Source organism: Lupinus angustifolius, chromosome LG10 (assembly GCF_001865875.1).
Source record: "Lupinus angustifolius cultivar Tanjil chromosome LG10, LupAngTanjil_v1.0, whole genome shotgun sequence".
NCBI lineage: Eukaryota > Viridiplantae > Streptophyta > Magnoliopsida > Fabales > Fabaceae > Lupinus > Lupinus angustifolius.
The window spans coordinates 1773038-1800710 of NC_032018.1; the positions used below are offsets into that span (position 1 = coordinate 1773038).

The 27673-nt window shown below is 35.0% G+C and overlaps 4 protein-coding genes across 13 annotated transcripts; all 4 read right to left on the reverse strand.

Moving 5' to 3' along the window:
- Positions 2848-8879, reverse strand: LOC109358245 (uncharacterized RNA methyltransferase CT0009). 5 transcript variants are annotated; one of them, XR_002108935.1, is made up of 12 exons: positions 8485-8879; positions 7741-7983; positions 7273-7434; positions 7001-7110; positions 6137-6245; positions 5278-5433; positions 5027-5142; positions 4790-4956; positions 4223-4353; positions 4008-4146; positions 3173-3255; positions 2848-3024 (listed from the first exon to the last, which is right to left on the reverse strand). XR_002108935.1 is itself a non-coding variant. In XM_019602366.1 (11 exons), exons 1-10 carry the CDS (start codon positions 8830-8832, stop codon positions 4039-4041), a joined length of 1650 nt encoding a protein of 549 aa, XP_019457911.1. In that variant the 5' UTR covers positions 8833-8879; the 3' UTR covers positions 2848-3024; positions 4008-4038. The 5 variants fall into 5 exon arrangements, 3 of the variants coding, with proteins under 3 accessions (XP_019457911.1, XP_019457912.1, XP_019457910.1); XR_002108934.1 differs by having other exon boundaries at positions 2863-3024; positions 3117-3255; XM_019602366.1 differs by lacking the exon at positions 3173-3255.
- LOC109358248 (ESCRT-related protein CHMP1B) lies at positions 11388-12287 on the reverse strand. The gene has a single exon (XM_019602373.1). The coding sequence runs from the start codon at positions 12192-12194 to the stop codon at positions 11577-11579; it is 618 nt and encodes a 205-aa protein (XP_019457918.1). The 5' UTR covers positions 12195-12287; the 3' UTR covers positions 11388-11576.
- LOC109358243 (uncharacterized protein At1g51745-like) lies at positions 13371-16486 on the reverse strand. 4 transcript variants are annotated; one of them, XM_019602361.1, is made up of 4 exons: positions 16241-16483; positions 15147-16111; positions 14482-14775; positions 13372-14448 (listed from the first exon to the last, which is right to left on the reverse strand). In XM_019602361.1, the coding sequence occupies exons 1-4, from the start codon at positions 16480-16482 to the stop codon at positions 13721-13723; spliced, it is 2229 nt and encodes a 742-aa protein (XP_019457906.1). In that variant the 5' UTR covers position 16483; the 3' UTR covers positions 13372-13720. The 4 variants fall into 4 exon arrangements, with proteins under 4 accessions (XP_019457908.1, XP_019457906.1, XP_019457907.1 ...); XM_019602362.1 differs by having other exon boundaries at positions 13372-14497; positions 14534-14775; positions 16241-16482; XM_019602363.1 differs by having other exon boundaries at positions 13371-14841; positions 16241-16486.
- LOC109358242 lies at positions 17460-27131 on the reverse strand. Of its 3 annotated transcripts, XM_019602359.1 has the most exons (14): positions 26743-27131; positions 23174-23400; positions 22390-22445; positions 21833-21907; positions 21335-21684; positions 21164-21232; positions 20899-20987; positions 19811-20592; positions 18952-19474; positions 18744-18821; positions 18527-18635; positions 18065-18115; positions 17803-17903; positions 17460-17579 (listed from the first exon to the last, which is right to left on the reverse strand). In XM_019602359.1, the coding sequence occupies exons 1-13, from the start codon at positions 27049-27051 to the stop codon at positions 17859-17861; spliced, it is 2763 nt and encodes a 920-aa protein (XP_019457904.1). In that variant the 5' UTR covers positions 27052-27131; the 3' UTR covers positions 17460-17579; positions 17803-17858. The 3 variants fall into 3 exon arrangements, with proteins under 3 accessions (XP_019457904.1, XP_019457902.1, XP_019457903.1); XM_019602357.1 differs by having other exon boundaries at positions 18952-20592; XM_019602358.1 differs by lacking the exon at positions 26743-27131 and adding an exon at positions 24656-25081 and having other exon boundaries at positions 18952-20592.

The following is a 27673-nucleotide window of genomic DNA, read 5'->3' on the forward strand; positions in this document are numbered from 1 at the left end:
TTTCTCATATTTGTTATTTCTCATTTCTTTTCCAAATAAGATATCTCAAATTGAAAACAACTTAATGGTGGATGACTCAAATTTTTACTTACTATATGAGACTCCTATGCATTTTTGCTCGACTTTTTATGTAAATGCTTTATCAGCTGTTACTGTAGTATATTTTGGGATGAGTATTTACCACTTCCTCAAAAGCTATAGAATGGAAAAGGTTTAACTTCAGCACTTTTGCCAAACAAGTCACAATTTGAGAATTTGATTAATATTTTTCTTATTCTTTAGGCTTATAATTTTACTTTGATATTATACATTACACAATTCAATGTTATAAATAATGATAAAGCTTCATATATCTATCTTCCACATATTCTTCTCCTAGAGAGCTTTATTCACTTAAGAGCACAACATTTTACTTTGAGTTTATTCTTCAACTTTGAGACAAAATGATTATGAACTCATGATAAGACCCATTATTACAGCTTTAATGTGTTCATTCATCTAATGAATATTCTTATCTTTGGTACATTAAAGTTATTCTCGTATTATATATTGTTTTATAGTTCTGTCATGTTTTTTTATCACAAATAACACTCAAACATTGCTAAATTTCTTTCAGGTATGATATTAAAGGAGTTTATTGGAGTAAAATGTGTGATTTGTGAAGGTTTCATGGACCTCGGTTGATGAAGAATTAGTGGTGGCCTAGTGGACCAACCCAGCATATAGCATTGGCCGCGTTTAGTGGTTGGCTTATATATAATTTGACCCCACGGGTCAGAATTACATGATGAGGATCATATATCCTAAGTGTCCAAGCAAATGAAAAAACTTTATTCATTTAAAAATAAAAAATTAATATTTTAATATTATTTGATCGACTTTGATTAGTGTGGGAAATGAGGACAGAGAAATTATGAGACAAATAATCGTTGTCCCACAATTATAAAGGTTCATCACATGTGAACACAAACGTGCTCACCGTTCATTGGTTCATCTTCTGATCAGACTGCATACAAAATCAAAACATTGTAGTTCTAACTGGGTGGGGACCACCTCATGTAACCACTATTCTTCATCCTTAACATTATCCTTTTTTAATTCTTTTTTTTTTTGGCTTTCACCTCCTATCAAAAATTGCAAAAGATATTTTTTTCAAGACTCATACGATTCATGTTTTGCATTTCATTACGTTCTTATTTTTATTTTATTCAATTTAAGAAACTCTCAACCCCGACAATGTATTAAATAGGTCCCAAAAGTGATATTAGTATTTTAGATTTCATTCATTTTTTATATAAATAATTTGGTCTGTAATATTACTTGTTACTCACATTAATGTAGTCATAAGTATGAAATACATTCACATTAAATCACAATTTACTCATGCCTATCTCTCTCAACAATAGAAAATCTTATTTAATTAACATGAATGATATATGTCACATTTGAATTCTCCTTATTTGAGTATCAAGATTTAAATATCCACTTTAGCTTACTTTTGTGAAGCTTAACAAATTTATAATATATATAATATCTTTGTCATAGAAGAAACATTTTGCTATTGGTTAGCATTAGCTTATCCATTAAAAGTAAAGAAGGCACAAATGGTGATAAACTGAGGAAGAAATTGGGAAAATAAAGGGGATAAAGACAAGGAAGACAAGATAAGAAACTGCAATGTTAGCCTCTATGGACCATTATATTATGAGATAGGCTTCACACTATTCATGAAAACCCATAACATCCATAATGGCTTAAGTTAGGACCAGTTTTTATAACTCTTCTTCCATTGAGTTCACTATATATAATGTTAAAATAATGGAAAAGGATAGTGTGAGTGTGAGAAAGAAAGGAATTTACATGAACCATGACTTGTCATGTTTGCTAAAACCTTCTCCCTCCTTTTCATGCATGGCTGGGACTGTATTTTTTTGACAACTATACATGCATATACAATAGGGTTGTCACATTCAATGGCCTTAGCTTAACAACCAAATAAAAGTACCCTACAATGAAGGTGATGATGATGTTGACCCCCACGTGCACATCACAACAGGCCAACACAATCATCTATGTCGTTTTCTGTTTATAGTTGAAGAAATTATTCATCATTTACAATTATAACTATTTCATGTCTTCTCTAACTAAGAGTTATTCATTAGGTTAAATAATGTTCGTTTATTTGCTCTATGGAGACATTTAAGAAAACACAATTTTTCAGTAAGTCATTGATTTTATTTTACTAGGAAAATGGGTTTCAGAAGTTTATTTTTCTTAAAAAAGTATTTGTAACTATGGGAAATAAACTTTTGGAACACAAAATGGTGATGTAGGACAAATTCCTAGTGAGAAATTTGGAAGTTTGGGTTAGAAAAGAGGTGGTGTAGATAGCAAAATTTGGTGGTGCAAATAGAAACAGTTATCTTATGCTTGTTATGTTTGACATTAAATGCAAAAGAAAAGGCTAAATTATGTTTGACATGAAATGTCAAGTACATTTTCCAAATTATCACTCATCTAATAATGATAAGGAATTACAGACACCAAGATTTGTAATTACAAGGGAACATTTCCTACTTGATAAACATACCCACAAACCCTTGCACTGTATTCTGTACATTGTTCTCTTAATTTATAGTGTACAAATGTATTTTTTTTGGAACATCAAACATGGAGACATACTAGTCTTGCCCTACCTAACTCTGTCATATAGGATAAATTTCATATTGAGCATACAAATTTCTATTTAAAAATAGCAAGATTTCCTGCCTGTTTTAGGTTGTATTACTACCTCTGTAATATCCGGGAAAATTATGTCCAGAAAAACAATGAATACACCATTAAAAGTATGAATATAATATGTTATGTTTATAAGATTATGCAGTGAATATTGTACATCCTGCTAAAAATCTAATATTTCATCATGGACTTGCACAGTTGCACCTCAACCTTCTTTTAAGTATGCACATCAAGAGTGATCAACATTTGAAGCTTGCCCAGGATGAATCAACCTCTTTAGGTGCCCTGCATAGGCAGAAATATATGACAATTTCAGCAAGCTAATGTTTGCAACAATATAGTCATCCAATGCATGCTTGGCAATGCTACCAACATACAAAACGATTTTGTGAACTGATGCCAGTAGTTTTGGGAGGCAAAACATTAGTCACACTTTCAGCAAAATGCACGGGTTTTCCCATCTGTCACCTTGAACACCCAACTTTTACTTATATCTGGTTTTGCACTTGTTATGCCCTGAAAGACAGATCCAAAACTTAGAAATGAACGATTGAACAAGCGTACAAACGACAGTAAAATGTAGATAAACATAATTTGAAATTCTATTGAATCTGCTGATTGTCCAATGAAATTCATATTAACAGTGACCTCAAATGTCAAATAAATCAAGCCAAATGTAATTTTCTAGAGTCTTCATTGGGAAATACCTAGTGATCTCCCCTTACCCTTTTGGGTGTAGAACTAACCCCCACCCAAATATCGGCTATGACCTGGCCCAGATGTGGTTCCAGTGGGTTTTGAACTCCAGTACTCCAGGTAAAGTTTGACCATTTGGAGCTCAGTTTACCAACTGAGCCACAGTTGATAGTTAAAATGGCCCATTTACTCTGTCTTGAGAATAGGCTAACCATTCTGAACAGGAATAGAGGATGAGAAGGTGGTATAGTTTTTTTCAACCATGGGTGTAAGTTTTAAAGGTAATTCTGCTGAACAACATAAATCCAGAGTGCATTTGCTCATCAACTTCTTCAGTTCGCATTCATCTCCATAGAAAGAATTTGTAATTACAGATGAAAGCCATATTTCACAAGAAATCATGTATATGTTTTATGACAATTGTTTGGTGTTTTTTCCAAACCTAATCCAAATGACTTAGTGTCTTAGTGTGTTGGATGTTTCATACAAAACAACAGTCACTCAAAATTGATAAGACAATCCTGAGTCCAAATAGTCTCAAATGTAGCAGAGAAAATGAGATCATGTCCAACCTTGAAATGGAGAGGCTTAATTGATTACAGATTAATGAAGATCCAGAACACAAACACACTCAATATGTGGTGTGTGTGGGAACATGTCAACTGGTTGTAGGCGTGTTAGCTTGTAACATCCTTTTAAATTCTTTTCTGCCTGCACAAAAACTCCCACAACTCAAATATTTGAATGGCAAAGAACAACATTTAGTATATAATAGAGTGACACATACCACACCATGACAGAGATAATCAAGGTCACGTGCACATGTGGCAGGATTACATGACACATACACTATGCGAGGCGCCCTAAGTTCTAGCAGGAATTTAATCAACTTCATGTGCATTCCGGGGCGGTTGGGATCTGCATGAAGTTCACAATGACAAGAGGCATGATGCATTGAAACAGACAAAATGACAACCAATACCGTGGAACTTGATATTCAGTTTTAAAAAAAAGCTTTCAGAATTTATGTCTCAAGAATATATGTGATCTGCTAATACCTAAAATGGAGCTAAGTCAATTTTCATTGTCTGTTGAAGACTTGAAGGATGCATACCAGTATAAACCAGCACATATCCCCCCATACAAGAAACCACACAAATGCAAGTTCCTCTCAATTGGACACAAATTTGCAAGCTTGATAAATTTCCATTCACAAAACACTTTTCTGCTTGCTTTATTGAAATAACATTCAAGCGATGGGAAGATACATTTCAAGAGCACAAGCCAAATTAATTGAGAGAAATAAATCTAATGAAAGAATAAGTGGGAATAAGGAAACTTAGAGCAGTGAAACCTGAAATGACAATGTCGGGTTTAGGGAAATTCTTCCCAAAATTTTCATCAATTTTATTGAGATCCCCCTGGACAAATGTGGCATTTTGTATGCCATTTATCTTGGCATTAAGACGAGCATCTGCAATGGCTTGTGGAACTACTTCATAGCCATAAACATGTTTGACACTGTTCAAAATTGAAGGAAAAATGAGTATGCTTTAACTTAGAATTGGATGAGAAAAGGCATTACTTTTACCTTCTTGCAAATGTCAGACCTATAGTTCCTGTCCCACAAAATAGATCAAGAACAATTTCTGAGCCATCTCCTTTGATTCCAGCACATTCTTCTATAAGTTTATATAAAACCTCTGCCTAATAGGGAAAAAAGTTGCTTATTTTCTTAACTGATGTCCATGATTAAATTTTAAGAAATAAAATATGGGATAACAGGTTAACAGTAGATCCAAGATCTAAAGAGATTGCCAATTTTTTGGTAACATTACAAACCTGATAAGTATTTGTTTGAAAGAAAGAATTTGCTGATATTTGGAATGTAAGCCCTCTTAATGTCTCTGTAATGCTAGATTTCCCATACAAAGTGTACTCTTGCTCCCCAACAGATGTGTTACCAACAGAAGTATTAACATTGTTCATGACGCTTACCTATCATTCATGAAAAGAAGAAATTTTAATGCTATTGAAAAAAATATACACACCATTATGAACAAGTTAACGATTGTGACAATTGCCCACAAAAATGTCCACAAGTTAATGGTTTATTGCAAACTAATAAAGGAAACACACACACAAAATTTAATTTCACTAAATAGTGAGTCTCAATCTTAAAAAAAAGTCATAGAGATCTTGAAGTTCACTAAAGCTTATTTGGTTTTGGTATGTTATTGGTCCATCCCCAGGAAAATAGCATTGAAATCAACATTATTCACACCTTGATAGGGGTCTGTAAGACTGACACAAATTCTCAAAGACCAACTCACCTAAAAGCTGAAGTTGTTAAGTGGAAGCACTTTAATGGTTTTATATCATTAACATTTAGCACACACCCGAAATGGTAAGGCCCATTTTACCTTGTAAAAAAAAATCAATTTCAGTGAATATAAAGAATGGAGGCAGCAAAGCTCGAACTCAAGACCACTTGGTCAAAGAGTCTCCAATACCATGTCAAGATCAACTCTCCTAAACGCTTAAGTTGTTAGTTGGAAGTAATTGAATGCTTAATATTTCTAACAGAAACAAACTTTATTTCCAACAATAAAAAATTTAGGAAGCAGGGTGGAGAAGCTGAAGCAGGATTTATGCTCATGAGGAAAAAAGTAATTAAAAAACTTAAGTACCAAGTACCAACCACTTCAGGAAATGCAGAAACTTTATCAACTAGAGACTCCAACAGCTTTGGCTCATAGGAAGAGGTCACAAAGTTGACCATAACTTCTGGATTATTAGTCGTAACATCCCTGGAACATAAGTCATGTTAATATTGATGGAATATCCTTCGAAGATATAAGAACATATGAAAGGTATGCGTCGAGGGATGAGCACAAATATCTATAGACACGCCTGAACGAGAGGAAATCTTCTGTCCCAAAAAAGTGTATCACTCAATGTGTCACTGCTTCTGATTGGTCAAAAAAATATTTAATTATTAAAATTTTAACTTCAATGTATTTTTTCAACGAATCACAAGCAATGGTACATAAAGTGACACTGTATGGGACAACAGATGTGCTCCCCTCCTGAACTCAAGGAAGGGTCTTCTGATATTTCTGTTTTCTATTCTTTATTTCTAGTGCAATTAGGAGGATTCCTTATAACCACCGTCTTTATCTAAAATGAAACCAATAAAGTATTAAAGCATCCTTCACGAAAGCATGAATTAACATTCTGTGCAAACTAACAAAAAAAGAAATGCTCCTTAGTAGCCAATGTACTTTATGGAGTTTGATGAAAACTTAAATAGAACATAATGGAAATTGTATTTATCTTATGACTTGACAAATTTATTGTATATGTTTTAAATTTCTACATAATATATCCTCCCATACCCTAGTTCTTAGAATTTTCTCATACTCTGTACCCATAACAATTCTGGAATATCGTACTTGTATCCATACAACGTCTCATTATATTCTAAGAGTATACAATGATAACTATAGTATTCGCATGCACCTAAAACTATTAAGTCAGGGATCACAAGGTATAATTTATATACCTTCCAGTTCTCAACATCAAATGCTTTAGAAATCCTAAGTGTGAATGAACATCATAGGGAGAAAGACCGAGTTGTGGATCTCTCCAACAATCTTGGATAGCTGCAAGAACCTACTCAGATTTTCAAGTCAAAACTTAAGGATATTGTACTGTTCCTGACTGAAAAAACTCCGAAGATGTGACAGTGAACCGAAAAATTGAAAGGTTACAGTCACAGAAACATGGTAACCATACAAGCCTCTAATTCTAAAGTAAAAGAAGAGCATCACATACCTTATTAGCAGGATCAGTTTGCAGGAAGCACTTGTCAACATTTAAAATTTTATCAAAAAAACCAGGGGCGTGCAATCCTAGTGCATAGTTTTCAGTACTATCACGTGTTTCATGCAATAATTCTTTAGGTACCCATTTGCTGGGACCAAATGAGAATTCCATCTACATAAGCAGGAAAGCAAAATTACTTACTGATTGCAAGAATATTTACTTCGGTAGCATTTGATAAACATGCCAGAACAGGACAGAAGAAAATACATCAGTTGTATTCTATGTTTGGGTATATCCAATAAATAGAATATATCATGAGATTAAATCATAGAAAACTTTGGCTCCATACAGCATGGGGTGTAACCAAAGAGAACATAATAGAATTTCACATTCTATCATGTTCTGTTCACATGCCAAACGCTAGCTCTAGTTGGTATTCATAACAGGTTTGAATGAACTGGTCCAGCACTAACTAACCTTGTTTCTATAGTGAAACTGAATATCACAGGAAACAATGGGGTTCATAATGCCATGCAATTCCAATTCTTGATGAGAAAATTTTCCCACATGTATCACCAAGTCACGGACTTGTTCCTCCTTAGCTCTAAGTTGAGCCTCATAAGACAAGTTCTGTGTTTTGCATCCACCACAGTAAGGAGCATATTCACAAGGTGCATCCACTAGGTCAAGTGGAGGAGTTAAAGTCCTCACCTTAGTTACCTGTTCTTGTAGTTAACCAAATCAAAACAACAAAATGAAGTTATATATGGATTAAATAGGGAGATCCAAAAGAGAAATGCTAGCAACACGCCATTTTCAAAAACTCTTCTCGAGCCTGATTGTTTGTGATTATTTCTCAACAAAATCACTTTCTTTTAATCACCCAAGAATTTAACATATATTTGGGTAACCTTTTTTCAATAATTAGACTCTCAACATAATTAACTTTGAATTTAGTAGTTTCTGACTAACATAAGCAACTTTTAAAGTAAAAATCGATTTTCTTTTTAAATTCAACCAACCACAAACAGCTCGAGCTTTACACCAAAATCTACTAAAAAATGAATCTACACTATCTAAAAATCACTTATTTTCAGCTAAGCCCCTTTACCTCTTCATGGAATTCAGGTGGGACCCAATAAAAAAAACATTCGAACACATATGAGTATGACCTTAAAAAAATGAAATTTTAGAAAACATAGATTAAAAAGAAAGTATTACCTCAGCGTAATTTCCCTTCTTGCGCGTAACTCGACCAATAAAGCGCTCTCCAGGAAGGGCACGGTCGCACATGACAACGAAACCGGTATCAGTGACCTTGCAGAGGCCCTTACCCTTAAAAGCGAGGGACTCACAGACCAGTTCTAGGGTTTGCCCCCGTTTTGGGAAATAGGAAATGGGTTTTTTGGAAGAGGTTTCATTGTTGTTGGTGGGTTCGATGTTTTCAAATTCCAAGTTGGGGGAAGAGAGAGTGGATAAAGTGAGAAAACGTGAAGCTTGAAAGCTTGGGAAACGCGGTGGTAGAGTGCTGGTAAGGTACCGGAAGCATTGGCTTGAAATGCCCACCATTTTTCTGCTATAACTATCACCCTATCACCTTATGAATCATTGATGTGTCATTTTGAAAATATATAAACTTTCATAGACAAATTAGTTTCTTCAGGTATAATACAACAGAATTAAACTGATTTATTTCCCTCAACCTGTTTTTTAATAAGAATTTTGACATTAATCCAAACCTACAATTTTAATATTAAATAGTCCAAAATAAAATCTATTTATTACTTTATAAGATGGTAGAATGGCAGTCCATCAAGTATGCCCGAAATGGTTTTTTTTTTCTTTTTATATATATATATATATATGTTTGTAAATCATTTCCTGAAGTTTTAATTTTGAGGGAAAAATAGGAGAAAAAGAATTGAAAGGTGTAATTGAATAATTTTGATTCATCAGTTAATCATTATGGTGAAGGCATTTCTATTACATGGGGTTATCGAGTATATGAATATGATGTCATAATAACCAATAATCTTCCTTTCTTACTTGAACTTAATGCTTTGTGTCCTCTTTTATAGATATAGCATCCAAAGCTCTAAGAATTCGAAACTCGAATGAGTGCTTAATATTTTACTGGATTAATTATAGTTCAATAACATTTTAGCTATATTTTCGAGATGCCTTTCTATTCCATTTACCTGTTATATGCCTCTCTATTCTATTCCATCTTAGAGCAGAATTCTTCAATAGTTGATTGACTTTGAGCTTGTAGAAATAGATGCAGACAATAATGAAGAAAACATCAAAACCACAAACTTAGGTACAATGGATTCCCAAAGGTTCTGTTTCCCACAATAGAAATTGAAAATGCAAATTAAACATACATTAAACAAAGAAAAAAAACTTCTTTGTAAAAAAACAATAATGAACAGAAAGTGTTAATGTGAATTCTAAAGGGAAATATTGAATGATATGATATTCGATTTAATCATTTAACATTTTGTTTTGGTGGGAGTATAATGAATATGATACATTACCCTCTTCTGAAAAGTTTACATTCACCCCCATTCGAAAATTAATGTAAATACTGCCCAAGCTAGATTGGTGAAAAAAAGGCTAACCCACTCACTCGGTGCAGTCAAGATCCAATTATCAAGCCTCGATCAAATATAATGTCACAATTCATTTTTGTTAAATCATAAATCATCACACTAATAATTGAGTTTCAAAGTAAAGAGATCATTCGGATTCAATGGCCTTAAGTTTTGCACTTGGATTAGAAAATTAAACAAGATATAAGAAAGTATCACACAAGCACCAAACATGTTAGATGGGCTACTCTGTAATTGTGATGAATATCCATCCCCAGTGAAATATAAGAAAGTTAAATTCAAAAAGCCTTTCAAGTCTACTTGGCAATTGCACGTTAGATAAACTCTTACAATAAAAAACAAGCAAAAGGTTGACGGGGCTAAAGCTCATGAGACCCAGCTGATATCAAAAAGTAGAAGATAAGCTAAGGCCCACCTGATAGCAATTAAAGGCTTGAAAATGTCACACAATAAAAAGATTTAAGAGTTCAGCACAACAGAGCATTTCACTCAGGGATAGAAAGGTTCAAAATACACTATTAATTAGAGCTCAAGCGCATCAACATTATCTACAAAATTTTCAAAAACAACCTTGTCCCAGTTCTCACTAATAAACCCTCTACTTTGTATTTGTTCTCAACTCTATTATTAAAATTGAGTTTTTCATCAATATTACACGGGACTAGTCCGTGCCAAAAACTGCCTGCAAAATAACTAACTCAGTCTTCCATAGAGTCTATTCCTCCAGGCTCTACCAAATTCAAAGGAATTGTCATCTTTCCCATTTGCCACCAATAAACTAATTTGACCTCTAATGACCACCCATTAATTCATTGAGAACCATTCCATTAACAAATAGGCAAATACTAACCAGTTCACTTAAAGAACCATGCATACAAAGTTTGAATTGGAAACTTGTGTACTCAATATATTGAAAATTTAAAAAAAATGTATTTCTCAATAAAAAGACCTTCTCATACTTACCTAGTACACGGTATGAGTAGGGTAATGGTATAAGGTACATGGTTCTTTACATTTTACATTAATTTTATGAGACCTTTATGACATACCTGATACGTGGAACACAGTGCGGTGAATTCCATACACAGTACGTGGGGTAAACGAGAGAATCATGTGACTATGAACCTTCTATCAAAAGATTCCTCAAGGAACTGTCTAGAAAGACCCTAAAAAAACATCGCAAGAATTCACCTGAAAAATGACCAACTACTTAGTCTTCTACAGACACTTTTGTTCCAGACTCTACCAACCAAATTCAAATGAATTGCTATCCTCTCTCAGATAGGTTTTCCATGATTTAAACTCATGACCTCCAAGTCCCTGTCGAGCCGATGCTCACCAACAATCTTCCCTCATGTGCCAAAAAAATTATATGACCTCTAATAACCAACCCCAAATTCTTCGATAAACAAGTCATTGAAAAATATATTCAAGAACCAAATTTAAGCATTCTATGATCCATCCTCAAAGACACACTGTCACAGACAGCACTACTAGCATAAGAAACAAGCAAATTCAACAAAACGAGCATTGAAACACCTAAACCAAAGCAACATAGTAATATGATAGTGCAATACAAATTGAGTTCAATATACACAAATAACTCGCGATTAATCACCATAGTCACCAACTGTTAGCGAGTATAATTATATAATAGCAGTGCATTCAGAAACACATTTCATCTATTTGTGAATGACTGATTTAACCTCTGGCCTTAAGCTCGGCAAGGCGCCTGGACAAGTCATCCTCATCAACCTTATCAGCATCAGCCTCCTTGGTAGGCACGGCATGAGCAGCAGCCTGAGGAAGACCGACCGAAACCTCGAGGCCGTAATCATCAGCCACCTGTTGCATAAGACTGTTCACCTCAACCTCAGGAGTTGAAAGCGAGGTGGAACCTGCCATGGCAGATTCCATGAATCCAGCTTGAACTTCCATGTCAACGAACTGTTTCTCGAACGAATCCATGGTTTCAGACATCTTCTGGAGATTCCCGGTGGAGAGAGATGATTCTAGGGATTTCACGATGTTAGACATTGACTTGCTGATCGTGGACATCTTCGCCTGAGTGTCGAGGCGGGCGACGACGGCGTCGAGACGGGATGCGAGACGGAGGTAGTTCATCTGCTCCGTGCGCTTGCGGATTGCGTTCTCGGCGTAGATGCGAGCACCATCCATGTTGCCTTTTTCGATCGCTTTCTTCACCTTAAGTTTCTCTGATTTCTCGTCTTTCTCGCATTTTCGGGATTGTCGCTGAAGCGATTTTGAGGTGAATTTCAGTTCCATGATCTGATTCAATAGCTTCTCTGTGTTTCCCATGATGATTGTTGATGAGAAAATGTTAGGGTTTTTTTGGTTAGATCTGAAACTCGATCAAAAATTGGGAATTTGAGAAAATAAGAAAGAAAAGGGGAATTGAGTTTGTATTTATATTCGACAATCTGAAACTTACGTGGATTGCGCACTACTTTATCTATCCACGGCCCAAACCAGAAAACTTGGTAAAAAAATTTCCTTTATTTCGTTTTTTTTCAAATCAGTGTTTTTTCCTTCTGTAATTAAATAAAACATTTATTTTATTCAATGCTATTATATCACTTCTTATTGGATTGTATGTCCTTCAATACTGTTCTAGGAATTGTAAACAAAAGGGAAATTTCTACTCGTTTGATCGAGAGAATAATCAGTGTTAATATAGCCGTTTTTTATTTCCTTTAATTTGGTAATAATATCTGAGATGAGATAGATATATGTGACGGGTTTGGAATCGACATTAATATTGTAATAATACATGTGAATAAGAGAATACATACATGTGTCAACTTTATTATTTGTTATTATCCTAATTTAATTTATTCTTCTATCTTAATAAAATATAATTAATAAATTAAAAAAGGGGTGGATGAGGAGGGCATAAGCCCCGTTCAGTTAGTCACATGGACCATGTGAATGAGCTGTGAAATTGGCCAACGTCTTGTGCTAGATTCTAGGCTCCACACTTGTCTCAGCCCATTATGGTAGAATTATTGCAACAAGTTCCTTGTTACCAAGGCTGCATCGCTGCAGATAAGGCCCGGGGACTTTCCTGAGTCCATATGGACCCAATCACATCGCCTCCTAATCCCAATTGAACATTACCGCTTTCTTAACACTTTATAAGGACTTTTGTATTATCTTTATTTAACAATGTGGGACTAAATTCTAATGCAGTCTCTCCTTAACTACTACCGTGAAACTTAGTTATGGTTTATGCCTACGAACCTCATTGATAAGCAATCTCTGCTGAACTACACACTTTGACTGCATCTACCAAGAAAGAGTTATTCTTCTTCATATTCTCCCTCTCTTTTGTCTTCTTCTTCCTACTACTTCCTCACATGAAACGAAACAAATCATATACAAATTGTGAACATGGAAGAAAAATAAGAGAACCCAATAACAGCAGTGACCAAAACATGGAACCTTGGTTTTGGAGAGTAGAGAGTAAACATCCTGGTACAATATGAAGACAAGTTTTTATGAACCTAATGTCATCACTATTTGAGAACCAAATAATATCAATTCACCAGGACCTAATAAAGTAATAACATATCATCTTTACAACTCAGCTAAATGCTACATTATTTACACAGCCAAGAGACTTGGATGGTTTAACTTCTACCAATTCTACATGGAAAATGTTTTCAGATTGTACACAATATTCCACCTTCATTGCAGAATATCTGGTGTTACAAATTACTCTTGTAGATAAAACAGATATTATAGCCTGCAAAACTAAGAATATCGCTCAAAATTACCAAAGAAAAAATTGTCTGCAACTTCTTCCCAATACCCGAAGACTCAACTCAAGTGTTGGATGCTCGTAACACCCGGCGTGTTGGCCACGTCTGACCACTTACTGCTTCAATTATCCTACTGTATACAACTCTAAGGGGAATACAAGTTATGACAGGACCCTTGAGCTTATCTGCCACTGATTTTCTCACCTCTTTTGATTGCCTGTGCCCGGTCAGTGAGGACAATCTGCGAATCTTTTTACTCAACAGACAAGATTTCTTCGGCTTGGAAGATTTTTTAGTTGAACAATGTGGCAAATTTTTGGAAGGTATTCTTCCGATTACTGAGTTTGGCTTGGCCATGCAATGAGTGTCACCACCTTCCAAGCCACATCCAATGCCACCCAACACTTTATCATAATGGCCATCGTCCAAAACCTCAACTGTTAGAGGGTGTCCAATAAAAGCTTTGCCGTTCACTTTACTCACAAGAGAAACCAAAGGGACATGTTGTGGCCGGTAGCTGGATTTAACTTCTAGTTTCACATCACATAAAGAAGCATCAGCACAATGATTTCTTCCAGGAGAATCTATAGTTTGATGGTTGGAGTTAACTATAAAATGAGACTGGCGACAAGGTAGTGATATCTGAGGTGTGAGAGATCTATCAGACATAAGCTTTACCTCTGTTGTTCCCTTAATATGTTTTCTCAACTCCCGAAATCCATCTAGTCGGCCTTCAACAAGTGGTTTGCACCCAGCTTGAGAGGTACAATTGTATGAAGCATTGGGAGCACCTAAGATATTTTGATCAACTTTCTCACTAGCGCCTTGAGAGAATCCATCGGAGTTCTTGGTAGCTGCTAAATAAGCATGAGAGTGACCATTCATGTCCAAATGTTTTCTCCAACTTACTTTATTATTTTTACTTGTAAGCCTTGAATTCCTCTTTCCTTTTGACTGCCACTTTGAACTACCTCCCTCTGTTGAATGGACAATCATATTATGACCAGCAACTGAACTTGTACAACCAGTATTCTGATCCTTGATTCCCGATGACAGAGCTTCAGATTGACCGACATGAAAAGATTGTTGCTCCAATCCATCAACATGAGACTTTCCAGCTGAACAAGAAACAGGTGTGGGTTCGAAACCCAACATAACGAAATTAATTAGCATAAGTAGTATGGCTAAGGTGAAATAGAAGCAGAGAAGAAGTATGACTGAACTATGTTCTATTGCTTGAAAAGTAGGAAGATGGTTTTATAGAGAGAGAAAAATTAATTGAGAATGAATGCTATACAAGTAATATTGGCACAAAAACCTCATGAACAGAACACATTCACATATTCAATTAACCACCATATCAACAAAGCAACTTTAAACTTTGCATTGCATAGCATTGGGACACAAGAAAGAAATAATTATGAAAACCCAATATAGCAATCATAAACACTGCACATCACACACAGAAGACACTCCAGAATTCAAATACCTGCATTATGTTTCTCTTCTTCTATAACTCCGACAAATGACACATCAACTAATTTGTCAGAAGAAACATTCCCAACTAGCCTCGATAAGCCAGAAGCCTCATTTTCCTTTGCTACATAACTGTTTTTAGAAGCTTCACAACCACTATCGTCAATATTTACCGAAGTTCCATTCTCACAAGCAGCCAAAGTATTATCAGAATTATGAATTGCTGAGGAATCACTTCTCTTCGACTCATTGGAATCAAATTGTGCAGCCTTGTTATCAGTCATTCCACATAGTGGAGAACTTCTTGAACTGGGAAGCTGATCACAAATTATTGGAACTGACACCATGGCCACTGTGCCCTCCAAAACCTTCGTCAACTGGCGGCGGCGATTTTTCCTTCTTAAGGTTTCATGAATATTTGCAACTTGTGATCTCTTTCTTTTCAGTTTTAAAGAATGGCCCTTACCACCACTAACATAAGTTCCATTTGCCAAACATTTCCCCGTGTTTGAAATATTGAGTGAAACACTATCTTGACGAACAATTTCAGGAGTACCTGCTGCACCCTGAACCTTTCTATTCGACACCACACCAATTCCCAAGTCCTCTAGCCCTCGCATCCTCTTCGTTCCTTCGGTTCCATCATCTTCTGAATCATTAGGTGTTCTTCTTCTCCTTGTCTGCATAGAATGCACCTTAGAAGAACCATTTTGACTTGGCTCTTCATAAGATAATAAACCAAACCGAGGCAACTTCGGAGCTGAATTAGAATCCTCGTGCGAATCGCTCAATTCAGTGTGAGACGCAGCTTTTGATTCAAGCTGAAGAGCATGAAGTATAGCATCTTCCCTGCGAGCATACTTCAATGCCTTCTTGCTCAAATTGGCAGCAGAGATTTTTGCCTTTTCAATCCACTCATCATATTCTCCACACCGAAAACCTTTAACCCGCTTTGATTTTTCAAGATTATACCAATCCCTGAATGAAAAGAAGTGATTTTTTTTTGGCAAAATCAGAACTAATGCAAGATGAAATCTTTATACATTTCCCTTCCCATAAAGAAGTGATAGAAAAGAGTGAAAAAGAAAGAAGTGAAAAAGGACTAACACTGTAGAATGGTGATGGCCTAAGAGCTTAACAGGAGTACCGGATCTTGGAGAAACAGAGCAAGTATCAGAAACTTCATGCATACCCATTATTCGACCCGGCCACCATGAACCGTTTCTTCGCCGGACCCAGACCAATGCACCTTCTCTTGCATCAATTTCCCTAGTACCCATTACAAGACCTAGGAGAGAGAGAGAGAGAGAGAGAGAGAGAGAGAGAGAGAGAACAACAAACACGGACATGTACTTTTTGCTATCATGCTATGTTTCTGCCAACACATACATAGAGACATTTGAGCTCTTTAGTTTCTGAAGATTGGCTTCATTTTATTGCTATTTTACTAAAATGCTCATGTTATGTTCTTGAAAATTTGGATAAAATAAATTATTTAATTATTTCATTGTTTGAAAAAGGATGAAAGTATAATCATGTAATCTTGTAAAGTGTTTTTTTTTTTTGGTTAGGATTGGAAATGTTAATAGAGGGGGTAGTTTTCATCACTTGTCACTCTCTATCAACTTTTGTTATGCCACTAAACCTCCATAAACTTTTGTTATGCCACTAAACCTCCATAAACTTTTAGTTTAAAAAATGTTAGATTCTGCTAAATTATCATGTTTTTAATTGATCGGCCTAAAACTGTGGTTAAATTAAAAATTAAAACTTCAACTTGAAAGGCTTGAAACTCTATTTGTTTTGGATTGAAAATATGGCGTCACACGTATAAGGATTTAAAGAATATAACCTAATTTAAACTACTTAGTATCTGTCCAAACATAATTCGAACAAAGTGGTAATTCACATTATAATGAATATGATGCCCAATTTGTATTACACTAACAATAACATAATTACAATGATCATAACTTTTGTCTGAGTCGAGTGTGAATTTATTGAATATTAATTAAGATTGAATAACTTAAACACTCCATACGCATATAATATTTTAAGGTTTTAGTTTATATATCATCTCATATCTACTAAGTGGATTATTGTATGTTGTTAGCCTATTATTTGTGAATATCATATTTAGTTCCCCAATTTTCTAACAAATAATATCAGAATGGATGAAATGCATCAAGTATGAATTCAATGAATACAAGTATGAGTATTATTGAATTATTATGTGTAACTAATTATTTGTAAATCTCTCAGATCCCCCAATTTCCTAGTAACCTCTACATAGCGGAAAACCCAACTAATTTCCAAGCTAGACCAAGCAAAAGTAATCTCTTCTTTCGATAAGCTGTCTTACAAAGCTTTTAATTATAAGATGTTTTGAATACAAATTACACATCCAAAATAAGATTAGCTATTGAAAACAGAAGCTAAATGCAAGCTCAATGCTTTCTTATTGTTAGTTTATTGGTTAATGGGTCCAAACATTGCAACGGCTTATTACCATGTTTCTCCAATTTATTCAGAAACGGTCCAAAATGTTGGCCACATTAAATACAAATTCCAGATCATCTAAAACTATAACTTTAGGCAATTTAAAAACTAAAATGAAGGACAAGTTTATGATCTAAAGAGAATTGTAATTCATCTATGACCCCTAAAACATTCCAAGCTTGGTGAAGAGGCTTCAGTTTCATCATGTAAAGGAAGGTTTTCTTACTCAATTCTGTGCTTCAACAAATTCTGCTATCCTTTGCTTTATTGACTGCAGAAGAGAGGAAAAAGGAGCGTGATAATGATACAGAGAGATGCAATGAATTATGTAACAGCTATGAAAACTTAAATTGAAACCAAAGACATGGTTAATATATTTAACATAACTATTTCAAAAGATATAAAATAAAAGTTCAAGATTTGAGTAATTACATCCAGTTCTTGGTGAAGTATAATATAGATTTTCTTCTGTCTCTTGTGTTTCTGCAATTCACGTCACACCCACATATTTAGTTACAATACCATCCACGATTAGTTACATCGACAACCAAACATTAATTACAACAACAACCAAAGCTTAATGAGTCGGCTTGAACTACAATTCGTTAGAGAAGATAAATTCAAAATTATGGGGAACTACTTAAAAAATTGGAAAAGGAAACATGACATTCAATAATAAAGATACACATCTCACAGCAATTTTGAATGATTTTATACCATCACACTCGTGCATGATTTAGATATGTAATACAACTATTTTACAGTTAATCAGCCAAGACAGAAAGCTACACATTAGATTAGTAAAATGGGCTAAAGTACAATAAAAAAACTGGGAAACTTTTATTTTTTAAGAATATGAAGGAAAAAAATATGATTTATCCAAACAGAACATACCGTTCCATAAGTTTGATAGGATTCCATTATCTTTTCTCTAATGTTATAATATTTGTCTACATCATCTTTAGCAGCTTCTGCAGCATCACATAGTGCCTGAAACACATCACTAAATATATACAAATTATGAGCAAAATCCTACACAGAATATCGAACATGTTATCTAATCAATATTTAACAGAAAAGCAATGACACCCTGAATTGTAAACCTGCTTACTTGTAAGACCGACAAGCCTTGTTCAAGAACATGTAACTAGCATACTTTTCACGAAATTCCTGCACATATTCTTCATACCTAGCAATGAGATAAAAAATGTATCAAATGCCAACAAAAAAGTAGTTAAAAGAATCCGACACAGCAACACTACTAATAATAATAAAAGAATGAATAATATTCGAGAATAAAAAACAGGATGACTGCTTACTGGGAGAAACTTGTTATAGTTCCCTTCAATTGAGCCTCAGCCTTTTCGTACTTTAAGTACGAACTATTTTCATCCAAAAAATATTCTCTCCAATCCTGGTCCCTATTATTTTTATCAGCAAACTCTAAACCTTCTCTACTAGCCAGTCCAGCCTCCTCCTCTGATGAATTAGGCATAAATGCATTCCCAGTTGCATTGTTGTTAACACTGCGACCTTTAAAGTCAATGGCTTGGGTCACCCCAAATTCATTGCTTATAGGTCCACCACTCGTTTCTGCCAAGAAATTTTGGGACCCAATTTCCACATTATTTGTTTTCCGATGTTGTGGATGAGAGTGCATAGTTGAAGAATGAGACCTTGTTGATTCTTTAAAGATAACATCAGCGATCTTTTTATTTTCACTTTCCAAGTTGTCAAAAAAACTGACTGTCTCAGCATGATTTACACAATGAGAGTCCATCAACAGTGACTGTTTACTTCCATTATTATCGTCTATGGCTTTCCCGGAAACATTTTCGCTAGTCACACAAATATCTTCATTTTGTGAAACTTTGTCAGATTTATCATTCAGCATTGAAGAACCTTCACGTGCACGGAAGCCCTTTTGTGGGTGTTTTCTTATGTGCCCTGAGCTTTCACCTTGTTTATTAGATGTTTCCATTGAGATGGAAGATGACTTCCCAAAAAATGTTAGATCAGATGACCTTTGACCAATTTGTGTCAAATCTGTAGCAGATCTTCCTAGAAATGTTTGGTTGTATCCCGTCTGCAAACCAACATTGGAACTTCCAATTTTATCAGCTCTATTAACTGCTTCTTTACTGATATTCTTAGAAGTGCCTTCAGTAAATCCGATAGGAGAGGAAGTGTGAGTAGCTTCGAACATCTGCACATCTGTACCAGGAGAACCTCGTGCTTGACTGATGTATTCTGCTTTAGAGCTCTGTATAAATTCGTCTCTCTCATTAGTGTTCCAAGCAGAATGTTTGTGCCCAGAACTATCCTTAAGAATGTCAGCAGTAGTTAATGCCATTTCAGCTTCCTGTTCCTCGGAAAGGGTTTTTTCAGTCTCAAATGCATCATGTTCATCACGAACCTGCTTATCATGAGCCCGATACTGCAACAATCTTCCATCTGCAGAGTTTACTGGGATGAGTGGAGACACACTTTTATCAGAGGCTTTTGTTTTGTAGTCACAATTTTTATCATAACTAGTCATGATTTCTGCATCCTCATCCGGACACTCCTTTCTCTTGGCAGATGCATCATTTTCATTGTCACTCTTGCTCCCACTCCCTCTTCCAGCAGGACAACTTCTGATCCTAATATGGCTTCTACCACCACTTCCATTACCGCTGCTATCACTTTCCATGTCACTACCACTTCCACGACCACTAGAGCCACCTTCTTGCCCTTCACTAAGGGTATAATGTTTCTTTTCACCTAAGATATCAGGTGAGCCATGTTGGACACTGAAGTCTTCCAATGTCTTTGTTAATTCTGCCACTTTGGACTTTAATTGCTCCAGTTCCTCCGGAACATCATCGGTATTGTTCTCTTTAGAGCTTCCCTGGGGAGCTGGTGTTTCATCATGAAATTCTTCATGAGCAGATTGTTGGGGATGATTGGCACCAGGATAACTGCAAAAATACGATAGTACAACTTAAAATGATTAGAAGGGGAAATCATATTATAGTTTAAGGAGAGGTAGCATAAAATAAATATTACAACTTACTGTCATATTGACAAAAATATATTCAAAGAAGTTCAAGACATATTGAAATTGCACCGAAAAGCGAACAGAAGTTTAATCCTAAACCTTTTCCACAAGAAAAAACACTTGCCAGAAAGAAAGAAGCCACTAGCAAATACAAAAGTAAAAACGAGAAGCTTGCAGTAGTACTCTGAACTATCCAATCATACTTTCATATGAAAATAACAGATACCTTCCACTTTCAGTCAGAGGTTTCCTGAAGCTTTCCAAACCAACTTCTGGCAGCAAAATATACCTTCCGGGAGACTTGTAATTTGCAATCTATGTTCAAGATTAAATGAAAAATCAGATCAGAAATGTGAATATTTCAAATGTTGATATTAGTTTATTATTTTTATTAGTCCATATGTGAAAGACAATAGTAGTACGCATATTAGTTACTTCCTTTTATTCTACTATAATTAAGACACCTCTCCGCAAGGCTAGGCACCACTCACGTGTCTCATTATAGGCTTAATTTTCTTTTTTGGACTCGAAACTATGCCTTTAACAGCGTTCTCCAATGCCTACAATAAAACGGGGAAAGCAATTAGCATAAAAATAGGTAAATAAAAAGCTCAAGAAACTAAAAACAAGCATAAGTAGAACTCTTATATTTTAGACATCACCTTTAAAGTCATTCCATCAGGTTTATTCATGAGAAGCGAAATCAATATGCTCTGTAAGTCTATTGGTTCAACTATATTTTTTCTTTTGTTTTCTCGCGTGTTCCTTGTTGCATTGTTTGCCCTAGTAAGGAATTCTTTCTCAGAGCCAATATTAGTATCTTGCTTGCATATCTTTTGTGATGGCCTAACATCACCAATGTCCTTAGAGATGTTTACATCTCCCAGTGGGGAGGGTGAAGCAGCAGTTTGATCCGGTGGAGATGAAAGAGAAGAAAATTGCTTGCCAGTGCTCATGGTAGGAGTTGTTGAAGACAAACCAGGTTTGTAGGCAGATTTTGGGGGCCCTCCAACTATAACATATTCCAGATATTAAAGACACAGTCAATGAGCTATCAAAATCTTAAACAAAAGGTTTCAAACTTCTAATTGATGCCATCATAAGATAATTGTGTCAGAAATATGTTCTTTTGCTAGAATATGAAGATCAAGTTTAATCACCTTGAAGAGATTCTACTCTACTTCTCTTAGGTGGCACAACCTCTTTCTTTTTATTGTAATTCTTCCGTGGAGCAACTGTACACAATGGAAGTATAAACCTTTTCAATCATATAGTTAAATATGTAAATATTAATAAATTAAGTACAATAGAAGTACACGACTTTGAGAGAGCATAATGGTGTGGTTATAAGAAAATAATAATGGCCAGTGCCAGTATCAGAAAGGGAAAAGTATTTTTTTTATCTCATGACAACAGAAAAGAGGCTTGAGATTATGCTGTGCTTGCAAAAACCAATAGGTGAAGAGAAATGTGTCTCAGTGGTTTTTTTTACAACTGATTGGATACAGAGGAAAATTAGCAGCATAGACTAGGAACATCTGTGACAGGAGATAACCAAAGTAAAAGGTTAAGGTTATGTAAGGCAGTCGACAGCCAATGTAAAACTTTGATGAATATCCATGAGGTTGTTTCAATGATCTATCTACTTAACTAAAAAGAAAAGAAGAAAAAACTAAGGAAAGGAGGCATAAAGTAAGAACAGCAAAAGAAATACTACCCTCTGCAGCAGCTAATGCCTTCATAGATGGATTCCCAGGCTCCAAGACAATGGCTCTGTTGTACAAAACATTAAAAATGGTCAGTGGGGCATGAAGCAAAGGTGCATGATATCCATGCATAATAAACTACCAATAAATGTGGTAAATGCTATCAATAAGGCAAAAGTGAAATAAAAGTAAGATCACTGAGTTCCATAAAATCTGATCAACATATTTAGTTTTGAAAGATATAGATAAGTAAATAAAAGACTTCAATGATAGAAACAGAGTATATTCCGATCCAAGAAATTTTGTGATGAGCGAAATGGCTAAGCATTACATCATCAATGCCTTGTTTCATTTCATATTAAACACACCAACCTATAATCATGTAATCTAATACATGTTCTTTCTATTAAATAACCTAAAATACGTGATTAAATCTCCTGGAAGCAAGAAAATGAATTTCAACAATAGAAAAAACATGTACGCTTCACCACCTAGATATTAAAGGTAAGCACCAGTTGTATTGTGTGCTTAAAATTATTATTGTCTCAGACAAATAATTGACTTTCATTACATACATAAAGTGTAATATTTTGACGAAATGTCTCACCAGTTATCAGTTACTATATTACCTATGTGTTTTCTTATTAATACATGTCAATTGCAATTGCTAACCAATTATCAATGGAATAGAGAGAAAGGTGATAGCCAGTTGATGTCAAGTTTTATCAAAGGGAATGAGTGCATAATATGGAGCATGTATTATAACAAGGTATATAATTGACAACAGTTTCTTACTGTCGTGACTTATGCTTGCGTTCAGCTTCTTCTGACCGCATTTTAACATGATTCTTAGTAGATTCGTCCAATGTACGACATACATTCAGCTTACGCCAAGCACTCCCAGATTCAACGAGCAGACCATTTCCATCTTCACCACTTTGACGCTCTTCATATATATCACAGAGATCGCCTAATTCCTGCGACCAAGTAAATCTGAATTGCTTTCCACCAACGTCAATAATCTGGAACAATGAAAGGCCTTTTAGACTTCAGATACTAGAATTGCTTAAAAAAAGAGCATACTGACACAAACAAAGCATGCCACATGCGAAATTTAGTTTTGAATAAAAAACATTGATAATATCGATAATTATACAAGTTTATTATATCATGAAAAAAACTATAAAACTAGGCAAAAAGATCCAATAGATGACATAATCATAACTCATACAAAGTAATTGAAGTAAATTAAGGCAAGCAGATGCATGTCATATTGGCAAAAGATGCTTCATAGCCACATATCAAATTCTATCATACTAATAAGATGTCTGATGACCATGAGCTGCAAGTAACCACCAATGTATGAAGACAAAAAATTGCTAACCTAGTACTGTCATGAAGCAATTTGATTATCAATTTTACTTGGAAGATACAAACATCATAGGTGAAATCACCATATTCTTTCCTATGGTTAGAAAGGTACATCACTTTATTTTTATGCTTACATAATTTTTTTAATTGGAACCAATTACTTCAGAATTGACTTGACTTATAAATCAAATCCTTTGACATGAAAGTTTTAAAATAAAAATTCATTAGATTTAGCCATTTTTAGTTGTGCACAAAAAGAAATCTGCTCAGCTTTTGTTGGACTTGAGAAGATCCGACTTCAATTTTGGTTTTGCTACCCTTATTATTCAACCTAATAAGTACAGGTGATAAAGTTAACTAGTTAAGTTCTAATACAAAATCAAATTCCAATTCATTTTAATGTGTTCCAAAAATCCGTGTTGTTAAAAGAAGAAATATCTTAAGAAGAAGAGAGGATAATACAAAGAGTGAGGAGAAAAGATGACCATCGTTACAAAAGGAACAAACATAGTGAACAGGAACCATCAATCAAACAAAGCTACCCAATCTCACAATATATCAGTTAGAGAAGCCCCTCTAAAAGCAACTAGGCTTTATCCAATTAGAAGGCAAACATGTCACCTAATCATATAGAAGTTGCTCATCCAACAGAATCACTTTAAAGATGCAAGAATTATGCTCCAACTGAACACACAGAAGTGTGAAAACATTGCCACAAGAATTAGGTTTCTTTACTTCGTGACAAACACCGAAGCAGTGTCGTTAAAGAAATTAATCACAAGTTTAACACACTACAGCAATACCCAATTGAAATCACAAAACAAGAAAGCTTATAAACATATTGAAAATCCAATAGCACAAGTTCACTACAACAAGCCACGGTCAAGAATTCTAGTGAAAACTCACGTTTCCGCTATTATTAGGGCTGGAATCGAATTTCATTCGCGTCCTCCCACCTTGGGCCTCCAAGCGCTTTATTTCCTCCACCATGCCAGGAGCCAGTCTTATGATCATGGAGAATGCCGAATTGCCACCAGAAACTAGTTGGAATGTCTCTGATGACGATAGAGAAACCATCGTCGTCGCCTCTCCCTGGAGCGTGTTGCGGCCGGCAGAACTAACAAGAGAGTCGGTTAGGGGGCTGATGGGATAACGAGTAGTGAAAGCGGTTGTCTTAGAGAGCATCGATCAAGCTTGGAGAAGTGCCTTCTACCGCCGTATATATTATTTGATTTGAGATATTGTAATTCAGTTACCCTTTTTATATAACCCGAATAAGGTAATAAAGTTAATTGCTAATATAAAATCATATTCAGTTCATTTTTTAATGTGTTCCCAAAATTATTTTTGATGAAAGAAGAAATATATTGAGACGAATACAAGATAATTACAAAGAGTGCGGAAAATACGAGATCCATCCTCCTTATAGGAAAGACAATCAAAATGAACAGAAAACATAAATGAAACAAATACACCAAAGGGTGAAAAAAGTTTACATTGCCATAAGAAACTTGTTTTTTTTCTTGTCCCAAAAATAGTAAAACTAGTTAACAAATATTGATTCAAGGACATAGAGTCCAACACTTGAAAAAAATACCAAACTAATAGTTACACAATGAGAGGGGCTGAAACATTGTAAGAAAAATTGAGAAACCATTTCTAAACTCGCATCACACATAACGTGCATATCACGGGAAATGTACTTATGTGGCTCGTGAACATGCAACATTTGTCGGGTATTAAATTTATTATAAAAGAGCAACCCAATGTATGAGGTTCGCACCTATTAGGGTTTGGGTAGGATCGATAGACGCAGTCATATCCTCGCAAGCGAGGAGGCTTTTTCCAAGATTTTAACCCATAATCCCAATGCCACAAGAGAAACAACCTTACAGTTGCCCCGAGGTAATTCATTTGTAAACAAATTAAGATACCTTGATTTACAATGAGATCCAAACATGAGGACAACAACAACAACCAAAACAAAAATAACATGAATGAATCATAACTACTTTGTCCCACAAAATAACAGATCTTTTGATATGCTATTTAGGTTTTAATCCTTTCTAACGACATTACCTGGACTTTTCTTGGTTTTCTCCATCTCATTATTGTGCTATCCTCTAATTAACTCTTCTAACCAGGGCTTACATCGGTCTTCTTCTCACATGTCCAAACATAATAAGTAATTTCTTTTATTATCGAACGGAAGTTTTGAACAGGGGAGACTATCCTTGTTCCAAGGGGACTCCAACAGGAACCATAGTGTTCGAACGTGTGTCATGTTGTTGACATAAGCAGAAGGTCGACCAAGTGAACCAACCCCAAATGGCAATCAATTCAAAACAAATTATTTCCATTTTTTTTATGATTCCAAAGAAACCCGTTAAGAACTACCTTGCAGATATTCGACATGCTATCACAAACATATAGTTACGAAAACTATCGTTGTTGACCACAATGCTACTCAAAATGAATGCTTCTTTAGATCAAACAAACCGAGAATAATTAAAGGATCGCAAATACTTCTTCATCATCGCTAGAAACTCAAATAAAATCTGAAGAGTAATTAAAACGATAGAAAAGTCACAATAATTTCATTTCACGATACATGCAAGCCCTCAAAATGAAGGGTCATTAAAAATCAATCAAAAGTTAGATAAACAAGTTTATGATATAAAAAAATCCAACAAAACCATTTCACAAAACCTAGCCAAGGTCGTGAACCCTAGTGAGAATCTCGCATTTCAACTGAATAAAAAAATCAATCACATGACATCTGCATTTCATTTCACAACACATGCAAGGTGGCAGAAGTTTGATAACACAATTCTATCATCAAAATCAAGAAGCAAAAAACACTTCCAAACACGAAAATATAAGCAACAACAATACACAATTGAATAGCAAAACAAATAGAAAATATAAATATACAAAACAAAATCCAATCGCTAAAACAAACCTAAGGTCCTAAAATGGAATGAGGTACTCACATTTCCATCGGGATTGCAAGGGTTAGAATCGAATTTCACTCGTGCCCTTCCACCTTGGGCTTCCAAGCGTTTGATTTCATCGACCATATCAGGAGTCAGCTTTACGATCATGGAATATGGTGGCGGCATTCCGATGGAGAACAAGATGAATTTCTCCTCTGGCAAAGGAGGAACCGTCGCTGCCGTCGTCACCTCTCTCTGGACAACATTGCGAGCGGTGGAACCACCGAGTTGAGAGCGGAGAGAATGTTGATGAGGGCGGTGGATCTTAGAAGCTCCGCGGCGAAAATTGGGTAATCCTCCGTACATGGTGGTTGTGTGTGGCGGTGGAGTTTGACAAACTTACGTAGTGCTAGTTAAGTTGATGAGACACTGAATAGAATACATGTTTACACCCACTTCCATATTTATACTCGATTTTGACTCATTGGTTGGTGGATGATTCTTGTGGTTTAGATTAAAAATAGAAAAATGTTCTCTATTAAATCTTCTTACAAATCAACGAAATCATATAATATCGTAAGAGAAATAAGTAACATGTGTCAAACTTTGTTTTATAAGTGTTATATATTATTTTCTTGTGATATCCGGATATAGTAGAATGTATCATTACTCTTAAAAATGTTCAATATTTTTATTTCATATTCTCTTTTGGTTAACCCTAATGGAGTGTTAATCTTAAATATTCATTTTTAGACTTTTCTATATCATATTTTTTTATTCATCAACCTATATATTCATATGAATTATTCTAAATATCTTAAGTTTTTAAAATATATTAATTGTTATCATATATGTTGTAATGATTTATGATATGATTTAAGATAATGTAATAGGTGATATCCAAGAAATTAGAAGAATGAAAGAAAGCGGGAAAAAACATCTTTGAATAAAAATGGGTATATTTAGTAAGTATGAGACGAGATTAGTT